This window comes from Dicentrarchus labrax, unplaced genomic scaffold (assembly GCF_905237075.1).
Source record: "Dicentrarchus labrax unplaced genomic scaffold, dlabrax2021, whole genome shotgun sequence".
In the NCBI taxonomy this organism is placed as follows: domain Eukaryota; kingdom Metazoa; phylum Chordata; class Actinopteri; family Moronidae; genus Dicentrarchus; species Dicentrarchus labrax.
The window spans coordinates 8,662,154-8,689,183 of NW_026136708.1; the positions used below are offsets into that span (position 1 = coordinate 8,662,154).

At 39.5% G+C, this 27,030-nt stretch overlaps 1 protein-coding gene across 6 annotated transcripts; it reads left to right on the top strand.

Annotated features, from left to right (window-relative positions):
* Positions 1 to 293: 293 nt before the first annotated feature.
* On the top strand, positions 294 to 25,933 carry ppp2r5cb (protein phosphatase 2, regulatory subunit B', gamma b). Of its 6 annotated transcripts, none has more exons than XM_051407989.1 (16): positions 294 to 390; positions 955 to 1,014; positions 4,767 to 4,929; positions 16,319 to 16,518; positions 18,953 to 19,063; positions 19,174 to 19,266; positions 19,433 to 19,563; positions 19,705 to 19,764; positions 19,994 to 20,102; positions 20,207 to 20,260; positions 20,681 to 20,851; positions 20,954 to 21,081; positions 21,179 to 21,280; positions 21,519 to 21,591; positions 21,964 to 22,080; positions 23,068 to 25,933. In XM_051407989.1, exons 1-16 carry the CDS (start codon positions 364 to 366, stop codon positions 23,200 to 23,202), a joined length of 1,734 nt encoding a protein of 577 aa, XP_051263949.1. In that variant the 5' UTR covers positions 294 to 363; the 3' UTR covers positions 23,203 to 25,933. The 6 variants fall into 6 exon arrangements, with proteins under 6 accessions (XP_051263949.1, XP_051263953.1, XP_051263948.1 ...); XM_051407988.1 differs by having other exon boundaries at positions 310 to 390; positions 4,764 to 4,929; XM_051407993.1 differs by lacking the exon at positions 21,964 to 22,080 and having other exon boundaries at positions 295 to 390.
* The last annotated feature ends 1,097 nt before the right edge of the window (positions 25,934 to 27,030 follow it).

Below are 27,030 nucleotides of genomic sequence, written 5' to 3' on the forward strand. Positions count from 1 at the left end.
AAAATATATATATTTCACAACATTCACTTTTTAACTTTGGATTTATAGAGTAAATAAGTGAAAACATTTTTTTTTTTTATTGGAATCATGGGATCTGAAGGATGACAAGCGGTCCACCATGTCACAACCGATGCCTGCTGTGTTATCATATGGCTGTAATAGCCCGCCTGTCACCAGCAGGGAGCTGCCACTGCCGGGCGATACTCAGCGTGTCAATCTGAGCCGTTGGAATCAGCTGACAGACAGCAGCCAATCACAGGCCGAGGACGGGCTGAACCGCCTTACAGTGTGGTGCCCTGAGAGTTGTCAAGGTTTTGATTGTGGAGTATCCGAGACGCGAGCAAGGGCGGCTACGGTTACACAATGCCGAATAAAACGAAAAAAGACAAGGTGAGTTTTTAAGAAATTGCCGTAGAGGTTATGACGATTTGTAATAAAGTTTGCATGAGGTGCATTTGAAGTGTATTTATTGATAACCCGGCCTCAGAAGGAGACAGTGCTGTCAGCGCAGTGTCCCATCACATTAACGTTAGCCAACCAGCAATAATCACCAGCTAGCCGCTATCCTGCCAACATGTTAGCGCTTGGTACGTTGTGCTGCCTTATTTAAATAAAGCCTATCCAAGTGAGATATAGGTCAGTGTACTTTAAATACACACGTTTTCCCGGACATTGTGTGTGTGTTTTTAAGTGTAACTGTAAGCACTTTGTACCCTTTTTAAGCTTAAAGCCGGGGTCGTGTGAATGCTATTGACTCTGAAGTACCGTTTGCTAGCTAGCAGCAGACTTGCCAGTGTATTCAAACAGAGACTGGGTGGGCAGGCATGCTATATTTAGCAAGGATTCTTGCACGGCGACATTCATTGATACACTGCTCACTGAATGTTGTCAACCTAACGTTACTTATCTGGTAATCCCCAGTTGACTTCAGTACTTTGAACTTTTTTCTTTCAGGAGACTCCTAAGTCTGGCAAAGTGGGCAAGAGTGGAGGACAAGAGAATTCAGAGCATGAGGTAGGCTAACCCAGGACGGCACTTTACTAGAAAACACGTTTAAATGATATTACATAGTTACTGTTTGAAAGTGGACTGCCTTATCAGTGAATCAGTGACATAATGAATGAACAAGCTCAACCCCTACATTATTGATGTCCTCTACAGTGATTCTGTTGAAGGTCTGTGAATAATGACTCAGATGATTATAAGATAATTCCCTCAGATCAGTAAACTAATCTATTGATGATGGGAAATCTTTTTAGAATAGCAAACAAGTTGTATCACATTATTTTTCATATCTGATAGAATTGTTATAGATACAAGGTTGTTTATGTCATGTAAACCCCAGTTTATTAATAGAATAGGGAGTGGTTGGTAGGTTTTTAGGCTGTAGTGCCTTTGTAACTGTGTCAGTCCCTGATATGGTATATTTTTCCACATGTAAACAGTGAGTCCTGAGTGTGAGTCCCCTTACTTCTGTTTAAGTGTCAGCCCCGCCTGCTCCTGTGAGACGGGGGGGCACATCTGTCCTGAGGGTTCTTCCATTATTACCTTTTAAAGGTCTTCTTTTATGGTGGAGATTTTCCTTATCTGAATTGAAGGCCTAAAGATAGATGGTGTTATACACTGTACAGATTGTAAAGGCCTGTTGTGATTTGTGATATGGTCTTGACTAGTAAAGCATGCACTCAAATAGAGGGCAGAAAACCTCATGTGGAGTGGAAGGAGAAAAGCTTGCTCGATTTAGGCCTCATGACTCTTTGAAGGTATTTGGCTTCAGAATCCTTCTTGTGGCCAAGTTTTGTCGTTTATCAAATAAGGGGGGTTTTCACTGTTAGATCGCAGCTTTTGTGACCTTTTGTGATATAAAAGGCATCAACTTTTGTTCACATACTAATACTGAATGTGTGTAGGTTCAGACCACAGTGACATATGTTAGTATACTCTACTCTAAGCTATCTTGTAACCACTGGAATCCTGTTTAGTGAGAAGTGAATTGCAGGTTGAAGAGTCAGTGGGGAAAAATCAGTGGAATTGTGACTAAACTTTTCCAAATGAGAATCTCACATAGATGCAGTGTGCTGAGGAGCTTAGTGGTGGCAGGTTAGCCGGCTTCTGTTGATGAGTAGAGTGGTCATCGGCAGGATTGGGTTGTACCTGGATCATTGTTGCCCTTCTCATGAGTCATGCTGCTGTTTGTTGATAACCTGGTGCTAAATTGCTTGTATATGACACTGAACCTCAGCCTTTCAATGGAGTTCACCAAGGTCTCTCCACTATTTCACTGTTTACTTTTCACACAATGCTTAAGAAAGTGCAAGCTTTTATTCAGTATTAATGTACTTTACAAATCCTTTCCAGTACTGCTGCCATGTATATTGCAGTACACAGTTAAAAGGCTAATACTGAATAAAATCAATAAAATATAATTGGTATGAAGGTTGTATTGTAATAATACAGGGGGACACATAAAATGACTTAAATGTTATAATATATAATAGAATATAATTTAATCAGAATTATAAAGGAAGCTAGATGAGCAAGTCATGAAGCACATAGTGGGATCCTATTGTAGTTACTTTAATATCAGACTTCAAGCGTAACATGAGGCAATCAATATAGTTCCAATGAGAGTCTAAACTGTCCCTGTCATACTTGCTTGTCCATTAATTGTTACAAAAGAAATCAATGTATGATGTGGCAAGGTCAACAGTCTCATGAACAAATGTGAACTAGCAAAAAAGATTGGTAGTATTTAAGTCAACAAAATGAAATGGTGACCACTCTACAGGTTCACAGAGGTAATAGAGGTCATAAATCTAACAAAAACAGTTTGTTGTGAGCATCTTAAGGCTGGAATTTGTCACAAGATTGCCAGAAACCCCTTGTATCAAAAGCTAATGCGTCAATGTATGCACGCTGCCAAGATGTGTAATAAAATGGTGAGAAATGGTTATATGATATGACTAGCCAAACACTTTTTTGCATACATCTGGATTGGGTCACATCTGGCAAGGCCAAAGGGGAGCCGATGTTGAATACCCAGAATGAAGGATGACAAATGGTGTTGGTCCTGTAATAACATTTGGTTTTGATTGTCACATTAGTGCACTACATGGTCATGTACTGTATTTGTAAAACTGTATGAGGGCATTGAGTAGGGACCAGGTGCTGAGGTTTACAGTATGGTTTGGACACTGTTCTCATGATTTACCTCTGTTCCAACATAAAATGCATCTGTTAAAAAATTCAACAAACAACGGATCCAACTTCTTTCACGACCTCTTTTATCACCATATCTAAACATCACTGAACCATTATGGAAAGATTTCAAATTCTTTCATTCTTCAAAGAACTCTTTTTTTACTGGAAGTAAAATCTTGATGCACTCATTTCAGATCTGGTATGACAGCTGACATCTGTTTGTGCAATTTGAAAAGCAAAAGGAGGTCCTCCTCCTACTAGACATTTAATATTCATAGTGTAAGGCCTGTTCAACACCTGTTTGTATTTAAGTGGCTGCTATAATATACTGTCCAGTTGCACACATGTCAGTTACAAGGCTTAAAGAAAGAATCTATTTTGAAACCCATTTAAGAAAGAATGGTATATATTTTATTTAAATGTCACTTTAATGTATGTCTCACAAAATAGTTTTTTATTCTTTGTCTCAATGTAAATTAGTTATGCAAAATGTTTATCCATGTTCCCTCCACTGTTAGCTTTTTCCTCTGTGGTTTCAGCCTTCCGGCCTTCTCTTGCTGGATAATAGCAAGTGATAGCAGCAATCAGGATTGCTGTTGTGTGTCAGCAGCCATGTAACAGATCTACTACTGCACCAGCCGTGTGAGAGATTGAAATTGCTCGGCTGCAAGCTGTTGTTGTTACCCCTCACCCTTCCTTTTATCCCATATAAGTGGTAACCAGAAGTGACGAGACTGAAGGGAGTGTTTATAATATATAGGATGGCTTAATTTGCTGCCTCGGTACCATATCAGCGATGAGATACATTCAGTTCATTCAATTATAAAATCATAGATGACAGATGTTTCCACTTCGGCTTAATGAACTCACAAGTAGAAGAGTTAACTCCTATCTTTGTATTGCATGAATATGATATCTAGTTTATAATAGAGGCCAGCTCAGCTTTATTTCCCACTTTACCTGACAGCTTGCATGCCCAGCTCCTAAGCTCACGTCTAGTGCTGCAGACTGTGGCCAACTTTAGCTGAGTCTTAAATGAATTTAATCATTCCCCTGTGACTCTGACTGAAACAGCTCCACAGCTGCATCTGTTGAAGTAAGCTTTGTGCCATCAGGTGTGTGTTGATGAATGGATCCCAGCAGGCAGGTGGGACCAGCTGTGAGAAACTTGCCACATTCAGTTGCTCCCACATCAGGATTATATCCAGCCCTACAAACCCTTCTGGTATTTTGAAGTGGATAAAAAAAATCTTAATGGTTTGGTTTTTTTTTCATGTGAACTTGAAGAGTTCCTCAAATAAATGTACTGTTATACATAGTATATGTAGTATTTCTATTGGGTAAGTGTGGTTCATGACCGTAGTTACATAATGCAAGACACTGTTTTGTAAATTAAATACTGTATGAAGAAAAAAACGTCCCATGGTGTATGGCGGTCGGACTGCTCGGCTAGTGGCTACATGCACACAGTTTTATCAGATTTCTAAGGAGGTTAGTTGCACTCTCTTTTATTCACTTGCACTACCTCAGTGACACTGATGTGGTTTTTTCTCTTGTTTCAGCAGAGCTCTAACAGGAAGGCTAGCAATAGTGTTCCTCCCACCACTCAGCTGCTAAAGGGGAAGCAGCCAGGTTCCCAGACACCTGTCAAAAAGGACAAGAGACAGAGCTCCTCTCGCTTCAGCTTGAGCAACAACAGGGAGCTGCAGAAACTGCCTGCTTTTAAAGGTATTTATGGATACAACAACTAAATCCTGTCATCTAATCACATAATTAACTAACTAGTTTTGAAGTTGTTGCATATACATGTACACATGCAAGCACAGCCTGCCAGGCTTGAAGGTTTTGAACTCAGTTGTGGAGTCAAATTGCCTTTTTTTGTGTGCAAAAATAATACATTTAAAATGTTTTGAAACCTGAATTGAAGCCTTAAGAAATCGCCCAGAGCAGAATTTTCCTTTAGGCATGCGGGTCATTACATCCCTGTAATCTTGACAGAGATAAGTGCAGGCCTCACACATATGCACACTCAGGTACACACTCAGTTATTCACTCACTCTTTCCACAATGAAATATCTATGAACATCCCCTACTGCATCACCCTCATTTTAATACCAAGCTGAGCATGACATTACGCAATACATGGAAACAGAGGACGTACATGGCATGGACTTTGTGCTGGATTTATCCCAAGCGTCTATATTTAGTGGTAATCCAGAGATAAAGCTTTAATTCCATGGACCTTGTATTTCAGGATGTTGCCAATGACCAGCACTGTCTGGCAGCTTTACTTCTATTCTTTCTCTTCTTCCCTCCTTTATAGCAGAGAACATTGGATCTTTGCAGATGTATATTGATGTTTACTTTGAATGTCAAAGCTCAGGGCCAGCATGGCACCAGATGGAAAAGCAGGAGTGGATGCTACCGTTAGGCCTCTGGGCATATTATCTATGCACGTTTCTGTGTACATGCATGCATGAATACACACAACATCGTTGTCTGCTGCCTTTTCCTGGCACTTCAAAAATAATTATATAACTTTATATAACAACCTGAATTGTATTGAACTTTATCTCGCTGTTTCATAAGGGGAACAAAGCACATGTGCACAAGCATCAGTACATTACAGCACAGGCATTTTGCTGCGACACACTGCATGTTGTACACAGTCTCAGTATTTGTATGTGTGCAATGGTGGCTTGTACGTCAGAACTTAAGATATGGCAACTCCCCATTTAAAGAGGGACGAGTAGATACCATCTGAGAAACCAGACTTCTCAAGACAGCCTTTGCTGTTAGCCACTAAAAATACATTAACATGATTTTATTTAATTTATTTTGTTTGTTTTTTTAAGAAAAGAGTGCCTTTGTTTTTTTTTTTTTCCTTCCTCTTCCTCGCTCTTAAAGTCTGAATACCCTACTTGCAATGAGCCATGGCTACAACAAATTAGAGCAAAGACAGCATTCCTCTTCAGGGAGAATTTACAAATGTTATTTCTCTCTTTGAGAGACTTGACAAAAGGCGACAGCAGCTGTTGTGATTTGTTCACCTTTCAGACTTTTCTGCAAGATTAGAATTAATGGATACACAAAGGAGTTGATTCTACCATAAAGTATACCTGTATCTTTATCTTGGTTAGCCATTACCCTTGTACTGTGTCAAGAAACCAAAAAGAATAAATGAATTTCTGATAAAGGCTGCTCATTTCCCACACCCCAATGAAAGCTTTGATAACATTCTGCAAAACATTATCCCACAGTGGCCCGGTAGATGTTATCACTTAGTCCTGTCCAAACATGCTCCTCGCTTGGCCTATTTTCTCTCCAGGCATGTTCACCACCTCCTGATGGAAACACATGTCCGAGAGCTCGTCCTGCAGAGCCACAAGGCAAGACTGAAGAAAACAATAAAACCCTGACCTGAAGCTGGCCTTTCTACTATAAACTAGCCTCAAAACAAATTGTGCTTCTTGTGACTGCAGAGTACATTTTAACTGTCCCAGCACAGCAGTTTGAATTCTTCCTGTTGAAGACATGATCTAGTGAGCTTGTTTTTTTTTATGAGGCTCTACCAATGTACATGATCTATAAATTAGTGTTTTAGATAAACATTTGCAGGAGAGCTATCTGAATAACGCTTGTAAACAGAATATATATGCTCTAAAGGGGCCTGTGTATGTCACTGTGGTCTCGTTTCAAGAGTGAACGTACTTGCCAAAAAGCACATAACAACAGTTGTTGCCTCTGTATGTGTTCTCCTTTAAAGCAGGAGCAATCCTGCATGAAGCATCTGTCTCATAGGGTTTGTCGCCATCTGCTGGTTAGAGTATCAAATAATTAATTTACTGTAATGTTCGTTAACTGGGACAAATATTTCCATTATCAGGTCAGTAATGTAATATAATCTACCCCTGATATTTCAGCCGTGGAAAACAACCCTGATTCTAATAGATTAATTGAAGTGTTTTTGCAGATAAAGGCATATCGTCTGTGTTTAACAAGCCAAGTAACAAGTTATTTAACATCGACAGCAGTTTGGAACTAAGAATGTTTTAGTTTGGCACATATTTTTCAAACAAAGTTTTCTTTTGAAGGATACTAAAGGAATCCATCAGTTACTACAGAAGTTACATCACTCACTATAGAAACAGTGTCTAATGCTTTTTGCTTTAAATAGTAAGCCTTGTGTAGTGTTTGCTTAGCATTTATAAGACTAGTATGTGTAGGCAACACTGACACATGAGCAGATTCAAACCTATTGTACAAGAATGTTTAATGTTAATCCCATCTTTGTAAAGTTGTTTGCATATATTTTCTGTTTTTACAAGTTATCTTGTTTGTTTTTTAACAGCCAGGTTAAAGATTTTAGTGTATGGCAGGGTAGACACTGAAACTCATGTAGATATATATTTTTTTAACGTAGTGGGCAGATACTTAAAGCAGGATGCGAAAGGGCAAGGCAGGTTTCAGGGAAGGGTTTCCTGTCCCACTCCTGCAGGTGGTAGAGGAAAAGACAAACACATTATCTGCAGAGGATAGTTTGTGTCCACCCTGGATCATTTTTCAAACTTTAATTATTCTCTCCGGTATACATTGTATACATCCAACAATAACAATTTTTGGCATATTGTCTTGTGTATAATGGTATTTGTAAACAATGATTCTCACTGTACAGAAAAGGGCATTATCCATACAATTATAATTAAATCTTTCTCAGTAATGTAACACAGTTTTATTGGCTGTTTTTATGGTGATTTCTATTGAGTGTATTCAGCTTACAGCCATGTGGCCGCAGGTGTTTCCACTTAGCATGTCCAACATTTATGATTGGCTGTGTCCCAAAGTAATAGTCCCAATATAATTGCAGCTGAGAATCTGAACTGTTTGTCCTTATTATAATATTATATATATTATATATAATATTTTCAGTCTTTATATGAAAGTAATACAGAGCTGCCATAATGAGCTTGACATCTCTAATTTGAATACATCCATCACTTAGTTGTTTTAGTGTTAGAGTAAGCAGATGAAGGAATGAGGAATTGATCTAGGATACTGACAGAGCTACGTTTCTATCATTGGAAGCTGCTTAAAGGGAAAATTAAGCTCAGCTCCTGTTAAAAGAGCCTCAGCTGTGTTGATTGGTCTGTTTCTCTAAATAGATTTGAGCCTTAAGCGCTTATTTTAGAGGACAATGACAATGATGATCAACAGACCTGGAAATGAACCACTCAACTGTGTATTTTAAGCTGGCCCGCTGCTATCAGTGATGAATTTAGAGAAAGCTCTGCTGTAACACAAGCGAGCACACTCTCTCCATCCCATCCAGGACCAGACTCATGATGCCTCACAAGTTCACTCTCTTTCTACTGCCAGAAATAGCACAGACAGAAAAAAAAAAAAAAAAAAGCTCACGCCTGACGAATGCATGTGCCAAAGGAGCTTTTGGAGAGTATTTGTAACAAGTGGGTGTGTTAAGCGTTGTCTTGTCTTGGTCAGAACAACAGATCTTCTGATGGGAGGTTGCCCCATGACTAGGGAAGAGTATAGCAAGACAGAGCCTTTTATATGCTCAGACTAGACCCTGCTGCTGAAATACTCCATTATTGTATATATTTAGGACCAGCCAGACTGGATGTTGGACTGCCGCACTGCTAAATTGTGTTTGGTGATTAGATCATTATGCTGGGGATGTAGCCTAGTTTGAGACATTCAAGGTTTCTGACATTGCTAACTGGCTTACAGTTTCTAGCCAGTGTAGCAAAAGCAAACACTAGTCAAACCAGAAAGCTGGAAGAATTAGATTAGGGAGAAAAACTGAGGGAAATTGATGATCCTGTGTTCTATTTTTTATACTCAAGAGTAAGCTTACTGGATAGGATTAACTAGCATGGCTTTATCCTTACATTTTACCAATACAACATCATTTCTCAAATCAACTGTCTGGCACATGTCACCCCCCTATATGATGATCCTAAATTAAACAAGCAGCACAAATACGTAAGTGAGAACTCATCCAGTTGCACAAAATCAACATTTGTGAAAGAATGTAAACTTTAATACTGCACTCTGCAGTCTATTATACTTTTACACTAAAACAACACTGCTCAGCAGGAGATGGGAAGATACACTAGCAGACACAAACAGGCCATTGAAATCAGGGGCTCTAGCCAAATGCGACATACAGACTTGAACCACCCTAACACCTCCTGCATCTCCAGCGCAGATGTATAAACCCACAGGGAGGAGTTGTGACACGCTATTATGTGTTAAAACTGTTTAGCTCTCTGAAAACCCAAATAAGGCCAAACCAAAATAAAGAATTTTTTTGCACACACATTACATAAGTAACTGTAGACAAAGTGACTCTTTGACCTAAAAACACACTGCTTTGATTGTGAAAGTCTGCAAAAGGTCCCCAACTATATTATATAAAAGTGTTTTTTAATTTAGACCAAAGTTTACAGCTACATCTGCTGGGGAGAAAAAGAAACATCTTTAGCAACAAATCACTTTTTTCACATTTAAAAACATGGATATGAATTAGACTTTATAGAAGTGTACATTTTATTAATTTAGATGTTTCTACTATGTGTCACCTTATCTAATTTTGACTAACCTCCACTTACAGTAACAATAATGAGGAGTCTAAAATAATGCTCAAACTAATTTTTAGATGTGTTTTAGATGTGTAAACTGTGGAACTTTGGTCTTAGCAAAAAGGATGCATACACTAAACTTAGTATGCTACACGCAAGCTCTGTTTATATAGAAATAGTGTGTGGATTGTTTTTGTTGGTACAGGTCTGGTTATCATGCTAATCCTCATGGGGTTAGCAAAGTCAGATTGCACAGGAAATTACTTTTTCCTTAGTGGTGTCTCTCTTGCGTGTCCTTAAAATGTGTGATAGTGCTGCACCCCCTGCATTCCATTTACATGGTTTTGCATGGTACTTAGTTGGGGATGCAAAAGGCATTAGTTGTAATCATTGTGCATGTGTTTATATATGTGCGTGTCTGTGTGTATGTATGCTTGTGATCATTGCAGCATGATCACACACACACACACACACACACACACACTGTACATGGGAACTGGTAATAGTATGTGTTGTGATTGCGAGTGGATGCACACTGTGATTCAACCTTTTTACCTCAATTTGGGAGAAGAATTACCTTATTGTTACTTGACTAGCTGTATTTTTAATTACATTTAGTTGATTTTGGTGCGAATCAACCATCTGTGTGACTGTAGATTTGCCCTTTTCCCACACAGCTTTACAGTGCAGGGTTTTGTCCTCAGCGCTGCTGAGACAGACAGAGTGCTGCTCACTGCATATGCACATCCTGTGTTGCTCACATTCAGACTTCCTGCCTTCCTGTTTCTCTGTCACATACACCTGGGCTCAGGCTGTGGTCCTGGAGAGCCATCTGTCATGCAAAAACTCACACGTACACACAAAGAAAGCACATACCTAAAAAGGACAGTGTTGGACAGTCTGTTGCATTGTACAAACCTCAGCTTATAGTTTATGTTTTGTATTCTGGTAGCTGTTTTATGTTTATAGTAAAAATAATGTTTAAACTTGCCCTGTGGTGTGTATGCTTAACGCTTGTGGTTTCATGTGTTGCTTTAATGCATTGGACTTTTTTGTGTATTGTATTATAATTTGTCATGTCAGTTGTGGTATTGAGGTTTGTTGTTGGGTGTTAGGCTGTGAATAAGAAAAGAGTAGTGTCACTACTACCCTTCCTCTGATTCACTGCAGCCTACATGTTGTGTAAGAATGTGTATTTCCTGGCCTTATTTTTGCATTTAAATACCAAAACGGTTAAAGTGATAGCAGATCTATAGTTTGTTCTTTAAAACTCTTGACAGATGTAGCTGCTCTCGTTCCAATCACAGTAACAGTCCCACCCCTTTCCCCTCAGCCCACCAACCAATCCTTTCCCTCATGTTTATTTATTCTGACAGCCAGCCCACGTGACAGCAGCCAGCCAACCGGGCAGCTGCAGTGAGGTATGACATCACTAACTAGCTGGTTCCCTCCAGCAGCAGGGGAGCTTCATTTTCTGCTCCGAGTGTTCGTGCTAAAATGGAGGCTGGCTCCTCGCCTTAGCCTGGGCTGCCCTCTTCTCCCCTGTCATGTTATGTTATAGACCTGCCAGTGGGATGGTTCTGGATGCACCGAGCTCTAATGGGCCTTTCCAGCCTGTGGCCCTCATGCATTTTAGAGGTGAGAATAGGAACTCTGCTTCCTCTGCTCTTCTGTGTTTGTGTGTTTCAAGGGGAAATGGGCAAGAATGTTGTTGCTATTTAGCAACTGCAGCTGCTACTTTTGAATTTTGCAGAAGAAAATATTTGTGTCAGATGACTTTTGTTGACTAAAAGTTGCTACGAGAGACTGAGAGCATTTATCATCTTAGTGTTGGTGGAGTATTTTTGGAGGAGGAAGCAGGGGATTGTTTGTATGTCAACGAGGAAGGGTTTTGCCAAGACATTGCATAGCTTAGCTTGAGTCAGGGAGGGAGGGCGAGAGAGTGAAGGAGTGCTAGTTTTGAGTCTCCCATCCCCCATCAAGACTGCTGATGTCATAGGAAGTGAGGTCAAAGCTTGTTGTTAGTGTGTGAATCTGTATTGTATTGTATACAGGTATGTGGTGTCAGCTGACACACGTGCAAGTTGAAATGCTGTGTTTGTTTTTGCTGAACCTCCTGTAGGCTTCTGAGTTACTGCCTAACCAGACAAGCTTGAATCTGGGTCCTTCAACAAGCGTTGAGCAGGGACAGAAACTGACTCTATGAATGCTGAGAGTATCTCATATTAAGTGTTTTAGTGTAACAACTTTAAGCCTAATGGTTGTTCATATATTACTTTCTTTGCAAACAACCTTGTTCACTACCACAACAGATGTTGTGCCGTGCACATTCAACATGCGGCCCATTATTGCACAAACATGCTACTATCAGTGAGATGTTGGACTTGTGTTGTGACTTGCAAGGGTGTTAACATGGCCTCATGAGTTTAAAAGAATAGGTGTACACAGCCACCTGTCCTTATTTACATTGGTTAGCCTATGTCTGCACTGACACAGAATATGTACAAAGTATTTGCCACTGGTTACCAGTTCATTTACCAGTTCATTATACATTCACCAGCTGATATTGTGGGATGGGAAATCTGTACTAGGGAGCAATTTGTGTCCATGAGCGGTTTCCTGTGTGCACGCCGGAGCCTTTAGATGAGTAAAGGTTATTTGCCCATCCATGCAGAGAGGCCTGTGTGTGAAGTCGACAGTTGCACAGCATGTCTCTTAATATTTTAGGCCTGTTCAGAAACCCTAGTGCTGTTGTGTAACAGGAGCTGGTAGACCTCTTGGCACTCAAAGGGTGATGAGATGCCGTGCTCATTGGTGGACCCATGTTAAAGCTTGTTATTAACAGGAATGGATCTTCAAGGTACTGATAAATTCAACCTAAAATCACTTGTTATACCTTGAATATGAACAGATGATCTCCATTTAACCTAATAAGCTTAAAGACTTTTAGCTACATTTAGCTGATTGATTTTTGTTTGTTTTGTTCTTGTTAATTTAGATAAATATGAGGAGATTTCTTTGCACTTTTACATTAATGCCATTGCTTTTCTTGTTAAATGTAAAAAAAGAAAAAGGGTTGAATACATGTTAGTATTGTATCTGCCAGAGAGGGAGCAGGGAAATAGTACAGTAACGGACACAGAAAGTGGCAGCAACAAGTTGTCCCCAAAAGAGTTGCATTGCTCAGTGGCAGCAGCTTCACAGTTTTAAAATGCAGTTTGTTGGAAGACAGTGTAAAATAATATAGTCAGCTGTGCCTTGCATAAACACAGTGTTGAAACAAAACAGATCCCCATTAGGGTTCTCCACGGATGTGGTAGCCGTAGCTCAGGGGTGAAGCAAATTGCCAGCTGTTTGACCTTTGATGCGGTCGATTAGATCCCTGTTGTGGCCAGTTGTTAGGACAGAGGGGATGAAGTATGATGTTACTTCAAAGCTACTTACTGACTTGTCACTATTCTACACTCTGTCTGAATATAGACAGTATTCATTCACAGTATTGACTCCATGTTCCAAGGTACTGTACTGCACAAGAAAGCCGTAAAGGCAGATATACACCAGAAGGGCAAGTCGTACAATGCCTCGTCTACCACCACAGGAAATTCAAGTGGCAAATATGTTTTTACGAGCGCTCTGTTACGGGAGAAATACTACGCAGAAGAATTTTTGGGTCAAGAAAACAGTAGTATAATTGTTAATTGAAAAGAAAAATATGCCACTTACTGGTAGCACACAGGTAGCTGCATTTTGTGTTGTTGCGTGTCGAATACCAGCTGTGACTCAGGAAAGTGGAGGTGTAGGGAAAGTCCGTCTGTTGGTGCTACGCAGTCCCAGGTTCAGGTTCTTGCCTGTGTGGGAGTATGCACAACATACAGTGCGGAATTTGTTACTTTGCGACTTATTTCACCAGTTTCGACTGATATGCACTATCCAATGTTTGTACCAGTTTCCCCACGCTGTAGAGGCAAAAAGAAAATACTGCAAATGAATAAGTACAGATCACACTTTCGATCAAAGATAAGTGTGCATGCCACTTTCAAGTTTTGGAATATATCTTCTAGTGGACATAATGGCTGGAACTATGATTTTAAAAGGCAGCTTTATGTGTTAATAAAATGGAGGTTAAACAAATGATGGACACAAAGTGTTACTTCAAAAGATGTCAGCAAGACTAAGGCCATTTTAGATTTTATATAGAGATTTCTGTATGCGTCAATTATTTATCTGTTATGAGACAGTGCCTATACGATAATTGCTTTGTAGATTCATAGAATTGGTATGGACTTTTTTATTATTATTATTATTTATTTATTATTATTGCTGGGTTGTTGGTGTTTGCTAAATTACCTAAATACACCACCTTCCTCTTTTAATAAACATAAACTGCAAAATGTTCTTCGTAATAAGTAATTTGACTCATGTCATTCACAAGCTCACAGCTATCTTAATCTGCCATACATACACATGTTGGGGCTGTTTCTGATATAGTTAACCTGATTGTGTTTGTGTGAGGTTGAATAATAAGACTTAAGCTTAACTGCCTTTTTTTTATTAGAGCAATTTCTCCTAGCTTTATGTGCTATTGTGGTTTGATTTTAGGATGTGTTTTGTAGGCGCATCATGCTGTCCTTTGGGAATATGTTGGCACCATGATGAAGCTGTGTTTTATGCTCTACCTGTTGCATACCTAACCAAATTGCCACTAGGTTTAAATCCTTTTTGCTTAGTTTATGTGAACACAGTCACACAAAATGGTTTCTTAAGCACAGCGCCTCTTCATTTCTATCTTTTTTATCGCATTTTTAAGAAAGTGTTGAGTGATTGGTGTTTTTACAAGGTCGGTTTGGCTGACACGTCTCTTGGCTCCGCAGCTGATGGCCACAGAAAATCAGCAGCATATGATTCCAGTGTAACAACAGCAGCAGAAGCAGCCTGTATGCATCTTTGATTAGCAGCGGTCACCCCCTGGTCCAAAGTCCTATCTCTGCCTGTGGTCACCATGGTGACATGCGGTACACATTCAGATTGTTAATAGGGAGACGAGACTGACTCATAAATCACAGGCTGTGACGAATGAATTAACTCTGGCCTATAGGTAGGTTTCATAAGGTGACATTTCGTTTTAAGTCACTAATCCCCATTTTGGATGAAAATAATTGAGCGCCATCACACTTCTTTTTGGTTCCAGGGTACCATTTGTAGGAGTCTGATAAGTGTGATGAGTGATAAGCAGCTTGTCATGTTATTTTTTGCTGTTACTGACATTCAGTGTCAATTTGAAAGTAACATAGTTATTCCCCTGAAAGCTGCATGTCCCATTTCACCTGTAGTTTTATTACTCTTTCACTTATTTCACTTGCTTATAAAGCATGACATGGCCTTAAGCACAATATCTGTCTGAAACATTTTTGTTGTACAAGTTGGGTAAGCCCTTCAGGCCCTTTGGGTGCAGACTTGTAACAGTTCCAAAGTAGAGAACTCTTTGTTTATTTGTGTTGCTGGAAGTCTTAATATATTTTAATGAAACTTTTTTTGCCGCAGCAATTGAATAGTTATTATATTCTATAACAATGTTTATTTGATTCCTTGATTAATTTAATTTTAATTTGTTTAGTAATTGTTGTGGATGATTTGTGCTAATCATGGATTCGTCTGAGGCAGCTGTTGTATGCTGATAACACATGCTTGCTGGCACAGAATGGTGGTTGGCTCATTGACAGTGTGCAGTAGCTACAAAAACGTGTGATGATTCTTAAATAGCAAGTTAATGATTATACAAACACAGGTGTGGCTCAGTGGTCCTGGAGGCAGATTTAGAGCCTCTGCATCATTGATGTAGCGGTGACACTGTCTTTGAAAGGGTAAATTATTGATTTATGAAGTCTTTAAATGAAGTCTCCGCATGTCACCACATGAACTCCACAGAAGCAAATTACAGTCGTAGTGAACCGGAATAACATTAAAGCTTTGGTACAAATTTACATCGACTGCGAGGGAAGGGGCGGGGTGAGACAAAAAATTACGTTTGGCACTGATTACCATGACAACAGACAAAGCTTTTGAAACATACAAGTCATTGCCTTAACATCTTTTTGCAGTGTTTATAAAAGACTGTGTCAGGTTATTTACCATCCAGCTACTTTTTGGCCATTTCTCTGTCACCCATTCTGTCATGCCTGTGCTGTTACCTATATCTGTATCATTTAGTCTAGTTTCAAATTACTTTAGCCAAGCATTGGCTTGTATTGCAGTTTCACACTTTTATCCATGGTGATGATAGTAGGATAAAACGTGGTAGTTGATCAATCAGTGACTGTTTCTCAAACTAAACAGATATATTAAGATATTAGTCTGTGACAGCTCTGACACTGAGAGACAGTTTCTCAGACACTCTTACCATCTTGGATGTAGGATATCTCTTTGAAAGAGAATTTGTTCGTGTTCTATGTTAAAGAAAGGTCTTCACACACAATGGCAGACCTGTTGATTCCAACCTTCCTTCCATGTCTGTCTTGCAGATGTTCCCCCTGCAGAGCAGGAGAAGCTGTTCATCCAGAAGTTGCGGCAGTGCTGCGTCCTCTTCGATTTTGTTTCAGACCCACTGAGTGATCTGAAATGGAAGGAGGTGAAACGGGCGGCGCTAAGCGAGATGGTGGAGTACATCACCCACAACAGGAACGTCATCACAGAACCAATCTACCCAGAGGTGGTTCACATGGTCAGTATTTTAAACAGACTGAACTACTGACTTGGATTGTGTCATTGACATTCGCATCAAGCAAAGTCATTAATATTATTATCATACCTTCGTTAACTGAAAATGTAATAATTCTCCAATATTTTGAGCACTGAGCTAGTTAGTTACTTCAGAACTGTATATGATCCAACTCCAAGGAAGACCAAAATTCCCTGTATACCATGCAATGTGTGTGTTGCAGGCCTTAACCTAGCTAGTGATTTTCTCTGCAGCTAGAGTAAGCCGATTTTATATAATAAGCCTGTGTTATTAAGCTCCATAAAATAAATCATGTCTTTCTTCTCTTTGTGGCTCAGATCAGTGTAGCAGCATTACAGTAGGTTGTTTAGGTTTAAGAAAGTTCACTTATATTAATTCCTCATTGTCTGTTATGGCATTCTTGTGAATAAGGCACTGCTGTATATCACTCAATGCGTGTGACCATGAAGAGCCTTCTGACTCAGTAGAATCAACTGAATTGCTTTCATATTCTATTAACTTCTGTATAAAAGATCTGTCTAGATCTTTCTTTTTTACTGGGCGCCATGGAGAGAGAATCTATTTTGGTTTCTACTGCCAGCAATACTTAGTTGCCCATTTAGTCATTTTTTTAGCTTCTCACTGACTCATAGGAAACTCACATGAGCATCACTGACCTCAGTTTGAACCCAAGGATTTGTGTCGCATAAACCTAACTTAATATTTATCTTTATAATCATTGGTTAGCCATTAAGTCAGCCATTTATTTTCTTTCCCCCAAGTGGTCACTTAGTGGCGTTTGTCTAAAGATGGCCAAGAAAGTTAACCCATATGAGTTCACTAAACCTAAATAGCCTCTTCAGGTCTGAACGTGTTTATTCAGTTGGACTGTAGATAGTGTGGTTGTTATTGAGCTCCTACTGTATATTTATTAGAAATGTGTTCCTCTGAGGTCGTGGCCTGGATGTTTTCATGGTGCCAGCTTTGCTTTCCCAAGCCAAATTAAAAAGCCTTTGATGTTAATCAAAGCCCTGCCTCAATGCCACATGGTAAACTGCAGATGATCAAGGTGCAAATTTACCCCCATCCTCCTTGTCGTGGCTTTATTTGATCAATGTTGCAGAAAATGCAACAGAGCTGCCAAATCAGCATGAAAATATACTCTTATTCCTTGCAGCCCCTTTCCCCTGCCCCCTTAAAGACAAAGACTCTTTGAAGCTTACTGATGGCTTTCATCATCAAAGTATGGAGATTGACATGACAAACTCATTTGTAGCCATAAAGAGTGTATTCTTATGTTAAGGCTGTACGTATTATTTTCTCCCACAAGCGCTTGTTCCTACAGGGCATGTTTGATGCCTCGGTGTGCAAGCTTTAGAACAATATTTTGGCAGACCTTTGGCTGACACGACAGTGGTTGTTCCATTAGTCCCATTCTCTGGGGGAGAAGTAAGAAATGGTTTCTGCTAAGAATATAAACATGATGGGGAGTGAGTGTGTTTTGACCTTTGGTCGACTGCACTCTGGAGGGAGTGTCTAAGAGTGCTGTCTGGAAAGTGAGAATGGACAGAGAGAGAAAAGGTGGATGCTTTCCAATTTGGGGGATATTATTGTCAGTGAAACAGGCTGCTATCTCAGACAAGCACACAAGAAAATATTTACATACAAAATTTCATTCATTCTTTTTCATAAAGAAGATACAACATTTTCTCATTTAACATTTTGAAGGCCAATTAGATGGATTAACAGAATGTAAACTTAATTTGACAAACTTGTCTCTTGGAACAGTTTTGGGCTGTGCAGTAATGGAAATATTTTTTTGTGTTGAGTTGTGTGAAGTTAAGCTAACTTGTTTTCTCGAAAGCAAAACTAAAACATGAAGAGAAACCAGTTTGCAGAGGCTACATAACATTATACCAGTGTTTGTTTTAACATGTATTTGTATTGTGATCTATGCAGTGCAATAGCTAACATACCTCACTGTTTTAGTTCATGTTTGCATGGCAAAGCTGTTGAGAGGCTTGTTTTCCTTATAGTACTTAGCAGTCACCTCCCCTAAGAACCCATTGATTATTTGTTGTTTATGGAATAAGTAACTGATTGTAAACAGCCTTGTTTGCTTGTTAAACACCGTGGCCTCATCAGCTTCATTATTTCAGCTGTCAAAAATGTTTAAGAAGCAAGAAACTTTCAATCATTGTTTGTCAGGTGTCAGGTAGAGTAGACAAACCTAGCAACCACAGCTAATGTTCTCCAGAGTTTGGGAATAACAAGCAGTTATTTTTTCACCCTTGTTAAATAAACTCATCTAATCTGATTTCTGTGTTGGTAGTTGAAACATGGTATTGTGAATCCGCTGTGTTGACTGAGTGATGGTGAATTTTCAGTGGATTGTTGAGCTGACCTGTGTTACTGTTTTTTTTTTTTTCCCCTCCAGTTTTCTGTGAATATGTTTAGGACGTTACCGCCATCATCCAACCCCACGGGTGCCGAGTTTGACCCGGAGGAAGATGAGCCTACGCTAGAGGCAGCGTGGCCACATCTACAGGTACACAGCATTCACACACATACACAGACACACTCAGACAAACTCTTGTTTATTCACTGTAAACTGATGAGAGTAATTACTTTCGAGTGTTTTTGCTCTGCTTTCCACAGCTCGTCTATGAGTTCTTCCTACGGTTTTTAGAGTCTCCTGACTTTCAACCAAACATAGCCAAAAAGTATATTGACCAGAAGTTTGTAATGCAGGTGAGCACATTATGATACAATTTGTGTGCATGGTTATAAATGTTTGAGTTAGGGAATTGTATGCACGATGCTTGTAGTTATTTCTTGTTAGATAGATCTTCTTTTATTTTGGTGCTCAGTTGAATTTGCTATCAGAGCCTCACAGTGTGACCTTTTTTGTGCACAGCTCTTAGATCTGTTTGACAGTGAAGACCCCAGGGAAAGAGATTTTTTAAAGACCACTCTTCATCGCATCTATGGCAAGTTCCTGGGCCTGCGAGCGTACATTAGGAAACAGATTAATAACATATTTTATAGGTGAGTGAGTAGATGAGTCAGGTGCATTAGTGACACTTGTTCTTGTGCATTATTATATTGTGTTGGTGGCTAATGGAGTGTATTTTCTTAAATGTACCACTGTGATGTATTACATGATGTAACCATGTTGCTATTTTTCAGGTTCATTTATGAGACTGAACATCATAATGGAATAGCAGAATTACTGGAAATATTAGGCAGGTAAGATATTTTTGAGAGGTGCACCAATAAAACCTTTTCTGATGTTGATGGTTCAGGGAGTAGTTTTTTTTTGTTGTTTAATTTCCAATAAATGTTTTCCGTAGCAAAATGATTAAATAGCCACATTGTCTTATTTCTCTTTCTCATATTTCTGTTTCTAGACTCGTTTCTGTACTCTTTTAAGTACAATGCAAGCTTATTTTTCTAATGATTGTCTTCCTTTTTCCAGCATAATCAATGGATTCGCATTACCATTGAAAGAAGAGCACAAGATATTCCTGCTTAAAGTTCTGCTGCCATTACACAAAGTCAAGTCTCTTAGTGTATATCACCCACAGGTAACCACTTTGCCAGGCTCAAACATTGTGTTATACAATTTCTCTGTGTTTACAATAATACAGTTTGTTAGAAGGGTTAATATTATCTTGTCTTTCTTCATTAGCTGGCCTACTGTGTGGTACAGTTCTTAGAGAAGGATAGCACCCTCACAGAACCGGTAAAATATGATTTATTAACTTTGTTATGTTGTTCATATTGTTGATTGAATTATCCTTCAACGTCCTGTCTATTCGAGATTAGTTCATGGCTGTATAAACCCAAGGATTTCACTGCCAAAGTCTAGTTTTTGATCCTTACTCTCAATGTGATTTGTCAGGTATTCATGTAAAGTATAAGTATAGACTTTTATTATGTTTTCAGGATTGCATGGTTGTATTATTTTAAAGTCAAGAGCAGAAGAAATTAATAATTCATTTATTTAATCTGTCTAAATATATGTATTTCAAACTTTTTTTAAATGCTAGTACCTGTAGTACTTCAACAACTTATTAGATGGACAGATCAGCTGTCCATATGTTCTTCCCCCTCTCCTTCAACTTTTTCTTCTTCATTAAGCCGGTTGTCCTTTTGTGTGCAGACAGTGATGGCTTTGTTAAAGTATTGGCCAAAAACCCACAGTCCAAAAGAGGTGATGTTCCTCAATGAGCTGGAGGAGATCCTGGATGTCATTGAGCCTTCGGAGTTTGTCAAAGTCATGGAGCCCCTCTTCAGACAGTTGGCCAAGTGTGTGTCCAGCCCACACTTTCAGGTCTGACATTCATCCCAGCGCACATATAACGTGATTTATTTTTCTCCATCAAAAGTCGTCTGTTTACATATGTAACCCTGTTATAAACGTATGTGTTGTTAGGTGGCAGAACGAGCTCTGTACTACTGGAACAATGAGTACATCATGAGTTTGATCAGTGACAACGCCGCCAAGATCCTGCCCATCATGTTCCCATCCCTCTACCGCAACTCCAAGACCCACTGGAACAAGTGAGTCGCCACGCTGGCTTTCCCTCAGCTCTATCTCTGTGCTCCTCTACTAAGTGCATAAATCAATTGACCCGTGGTAATGTTTGTCTGTCTGCAGGACGATCCACGGGTTGATCTACAATGCTCTGAAACTCTTCATGGAGATGAACCAGAAACTGTTTGATGATTGCACCCAACAGTTCAGGGCAGAGAAAAGCAAGTAAGTCACAAGCCAGTCAAGACATCACACCAGTTTCCAGTGCAGCTACAGCTCTCTTGGTCCTATTACACGGTTAAAAACATCATTAGAAAATGAATAAAAGTGACTAAGTAGGTAAATAAGCCAGAGAAGTAAACTGAACTCCTGAGTTGAACGTAACAGGTAAGTGTATCTTTGAGTTAATATTTTCTTTTGATGCAGTCTCTAATGATTGTGCCTGTTTTGTTTGGTGTCTCAGAGAGAAAGCCAAATGGAAAGAGAGAGAAGAAGCATGGCTGAAGATTGAGAATCTTGCAAAGTCAAACCCACAGGTGAGCAAAGAGATTTTAATGGAGTGATACATTAATACTGCAGACATGCTACTGACGATTGCCTCAGTAACTATAATTTTGTACGATGCTTTCTGTGATTAGAATAAACACCCAGTATGGCACAAGTGCTTCAGTACAAATATAGCAAAAAAGAGAAGAAGCTGAGTTGTTGAAGCAGGTAGACGCTCAATATATATTCATGGTGGCACTAGAGAAAAGGTCCAAAATGAGTCAAAATGAATTTGCAATCTAGAAATGGCTTCAAGTTGATCGAAGATTAAAAGTCAAAACCAGGAATAGATGAGCAAAAACCAGAAAAGTGAGTCAGTGGTTATTTTTAACCATCCCTCCTCTTCTCTTCTTCCTGTACAGTTTCTGATGTACATTGACTCGGTAGGCTCAGACAGTCCCATGGACATGGAGACAGATGGACCACTGCTAGATGATGTCAACATGCTAAAGAAAACAGTAGTGGAGGAAGCCACACAGGTCAGGAGTGTGTGTATATATGTATGTATATATATGTATATATATATATAAATACATATATATACATATATGTGTGTGCGTAGCGTAGTGTAGCAGTTAATATTGGTGTGTTTTTGAGCGAGGCAGGCGCTGTGGCAGGGCTTTGTGGCTGACAGCCAAATACACTGCAAAAAGACTCCATGTACAATGTGGTTGCTTTGTGTACTAAGGCTACAGTTTAATAGACTGGTTGAAAGGTTGATTTTGTTAGTTTGGAGAAACACAGCCATGCTTTTATCTTTATATATTACTGCTTTAGATAACACCCATCAGCAGGCTTTTTTCAATAAATTCTCATTGGATATGTAAAGCTTACCTTTCATAAACAATGGAAGACTGGGAGCTGCCCCATGCTTTTTGAGCTAATGTACAACCAAGGTACTTTAGATACATTATGTTGTACCACTCTGCCATTAATCCAAATAACACAAGTGTCCACTATCACTTTATTCCTGTTTGCATTTTTTGTCTCTGTCTGAAGTTGTCACTTACAGATGTTTTATTGAGTTCTTAAGTCAAACATTGCTTATTGCCTTTTTATATCTTAATATTTTGGTACTGTATAAAGTGTTTATGCTCAAATGGAGGCTTGAAAGCTTTTAGCTGTAACAGTGTGATTGGACATAAAGTTAAATACATTTTCTAACCAGCCACAGCTAAAACATTTGAGGCCATTTCAGGTAGTGTTACACACTAGGAAGAAAACCTGTCTCGTTCACTCTATCCCGTAAATAATGTCTTCTTTCAAGATCATTATTCAAAGCAGGCATGGGTCACGTGATTCCCAAAGTATTATCCCAGCTGTCTTCCGACTTCCAAGTGGAACAGGGGACAAACTGGGAGAGTCGGCACTTATCCTGTCATGCCGTGCAATTATTTATGTACAGCCATAGTGAGACATTTGGCAATGTTACTGAACTCTCTGTCTCACTGTCTCCATGTGTCCAGATCCAAAAAGATCAGCGTAGAGAGCGCCCACTGATGCGGAGGAAATCAGAACTCCCCAAGGACATCTGCACAGTCACAGCCTTGGAGCTGCACCGGAGAGCCGAGGAAATGCTGACGACGCACGACGGCCACTAAGAGACCACCCCGGACCCACCGTAAACCAGCAGCATCCACAGAGGAACCACAGGCCCACAGAGGCCAGCACAGCAACAAATCTCTGGTATCTCAGTCCAGCCCAGCACAACACAGAACTGAACAGTCCCAACTCCTGACACAGAAAATGTAACGTGCCCTGAACTTCACCCAAGATACTGTAGTGTCGTTATGTCTTTTTCCTCCCTCGCTTTTCTCTTTTGCTGTCCTCGCAAGTCGTGTTTTTTCGGGGTGCTTTGCTGCCCCCTTCTGGTCATTTCTCTCAGGTGTTCTGTTCTGTGTGTGCGTGCGTGTGTGTGTGTGCGTGTGTGTGAGAGCTGTGAGAGCTGTCTTCTCTTCTTGCCTCTTCTTTATAGATGTCAGGTGCTTGTACAAATATGAGGCCCCTCCCAACTGTAATTTCCACAGAGGACTACTCCGGTTTCATTTTGAGTTGATGAGAAAATGTCAGTTGTTTCTATATATTTAATATTAGCTATTTTTTTCTCATAACATTTAAAAAAGACAGCTGTTTATATTTTTTCCTACATATTATATTAGGAGCTCCTCTCAAAGTCAGACACGCTTCCTATCCGTATAACCGTTCTGTTTGGAGCTTGCTATTTTTTCTCAGCTCATTTTCCATTCGCTGTGAAGATCCATTGATCTTTCTGCTAATCAGGACAGGGTCATCTAGGTCTCCCAGTAGAGTGTGTCTCTATTAAAAGCATTACATCACAGTTCTGTTAGTCAAACAGTGCTGGCCTGACAGACGTCAACCAGGTTCCAGGTTTTCCACCTAACAGTTCTTTGTTTCTGTGTAGAAGCCTAGTTTGGTGCCAACTTCTCTCATTAATTTAGTTTTACTAATTAGAAATTTGTAGGCAATAAGTTAACACGGGTTGCATTGTGTGTCGGCAGCTCAAACAATGGTCAGATAGTTTTGTTATTACATGTTTAGAGTCCAGCCCGGCTTGCTGCGCTGGTTATATGAGAGGGGGATTGTGGGATTTATTTTTGGTTGCCCCGTTCAGATCCAGCCAATGTAGGAGTGTGTTTAACATGGTCATTAGCATTCAGTACAAGTCGCTGTCATTCATGTGAGACTTATGAGAGGTCAGAGAGATGTTGTTGCTCGCCTGGGATTTACACAATGTTGCTGCGGGTTGAGAGAAGTCGAACAGGGGGCAGAAACTGTGCTGATAGTGATCGCTTTTTCTACTCTTCTCAAGCAAGACCCTTTTATTTATAAAACACTCGTTCGAGATTAGACTGCTTCACAGATGAGGTATGTTTGGTTTGAAGAGGTCAAACATAAGCCTTTCTTTTCACAGTGCCTTTTATAGTCTAAGGGGATATTTGCTCAACTGAGAATCGAGTAGTAGCATGAACTAAAACGCCAGGTCAGTTTAACAAAATGAAATAAAATGTAACATTGGTTTCCAAAAACAGATGCGTTCAAGTCCATACTTGTCACACTTCCAGCCGCTTGGACTCCTGCGCATGCCTTGTTGAAGCTACAAAGTCTTTTGTAGTTCTAAGCTATAGAGGAGAAACAGAGTGGTCGCCCCCAAACCACTTCAGCGATGAAGCACTTCCTGATAAAACTTGAAAGAAAAAAGAAACACAACTGAAAAAAAAAAAACAACAACTAGTAAAGAATTGAAATCCGTGATGCTGTCTGTCTTGGTGTGTGGGGATCACCTCCCCTGGGTGCCTGTCGATGAGAGCACAGGAGAGGAAATCACCTCCCATCGTGACTTTTCCATTCTGTGCCCCCACTGTCCCATTCTAGTTAGGATTTGTACCATTGTTTGACCCCTTCTGCCCAAACATGCACACTGGCTGTAACCCTCCGCCCTTTCAGTGAAAAGCTACTACCCTGTAGGGCTTGTTATTTGGACATCTGTTTGATCTGCTTCTGGATGCTTGCAAGTTCTTTTTGTTTGTGGTTTTTACTCTTCCTTTGCCTGCAGAACCTCCTTGTCAGTGTTTCTACTGAATGTGCAAATTGTAAATAATACTGCAGTAACGTTGTTTGGTTCTCTCCATGTTTGTCTTGAAGAGCAACATTCACCAAAGGCTTTCACAAAAAGAAAACAACCTCATCCCCTTCTTACCCCGGGTAATGCAGTGAATTTGATGAAAGGAATGTGATTCCATCCCTTCAGTTTCTTGCATCCTCTGACTGTTGGCCGTCATGCAGGAGTTCCCCATTGGTGACTGTTGTTCTTCTTGAAATGGCTTTAATATTGGCTTCTTTGGAGCTCTCTTCATTTTAGATAAGCTTTGTTTTCTTTTTCTTTAAAAAGAATGAAGTGTCCTTTAGTATATATCTCATACTAAATGGCTTCATCTAATATTGTACATATAATGTACTTTTATTTTATGTTATAACTATTATTAAATGGTAGATTTCATATTTTGTAGAAAATACCCAATGTACAGAATGCAGAGGTTATTAGCAACTGCTGACAGTTGGTATGTGGCACAGACTTCAACACATGTGACTATTTACATTTAGAAACCGTATAGAATTTGGATAGTTTTTTATCTATTTGTAATCCAACATCTTCTCCGTTTTTTGTTTTTCATCTCCAGACATGTGTTGAGATTCTACATACATGAGCTTTTTGTGTGTGCTTTTATCCAAATCTCCAGTGGTGTACATCTATCTATATACAGCAAATAAAGAGAACATGTGAGTTTTATATTTTCATCCTAAAAAAAACAATCCTGTTCTGCGAGTCGTCATTGGTTATATTGAAGCTGAGTGAACACCAGCCCAGAATAATAGGCTTGTTAGAGGGTTTTCAATACAACCACGTCTTTCTGGGTAGGTGATGCATTGCAGCTTTTCCTTTTCTTTGTTGTCATGTTAACATGAACGTCAGTTTCTACATCAGGGGAGAGGAAAGAGGTGGTGTAGAGAAGGAGATCATTTGGCACTTACATTAGACTCTGTGAAAAAGCCTCAGTAGTGTTTCTAATGAGTGAAGATGTCTTGGTGTTCTCTCTCTCCACCTTTGAAGCTGCTGATGGTAACCAACCAACACTCCACACAAGCTGCCATGCAGATAGACGAAGCTCTGCCAGTGATTTCATGCAGGTGCATCCTGTGTGGATCACTGCGAGGCTTCAAGCAGAATGTCAAATATTCAGGTAAACTTTGAACAAAACCATACACAGGTTATGAATATCAATTTATTTTTGTGTTTTATTTATTTATATTTCTGTATATAAAAAATAAATAGTCAGAAGTCCCTTTTGAGAAAAGTCCAATTAACAGCAAGTCAAGTCTGTGTTGTTGAAAACCAGTTCAAGTCCTAACACATTAGTCTGTTTGAATTTAACACTGAATTCAAATAAATCAAACTTTAATTTTGGAGTTTGCAAGTTCAGTTCCAACCTACCAACCTTTTATCAAAGAAGTAACAGCAGAAAAAAACAAGATAATATAACAAGTAAACATAAATATAAAAACGGATGTGCACATATTTTACATTGCATATGCAAGTCATGCACTAAATTTAAATATGAACACCATGCGTCTGTTAATAAGTAATGTAGCGGAATGATTATACAGAAAATGAAGGGAATACAGAAAGGACAGTTTATTAATTTACCTTCAGTCCTTTAAACTTTACGTATAAGCATTTAAAAAAAAAATGTATTGCCTTTATTTGATAGCACAGCTGAAGATAGACAGGAAAGGGGGGCAGAGAGAGAGAGAGGGGATGACACACAGCAAAGGGCCGCAGGTCAGATTCAAACCCTGGGCCGCTGCAGCAAGGACTCAGTCTCGGCTCATGGGTCGCCAGCTCTACCCAC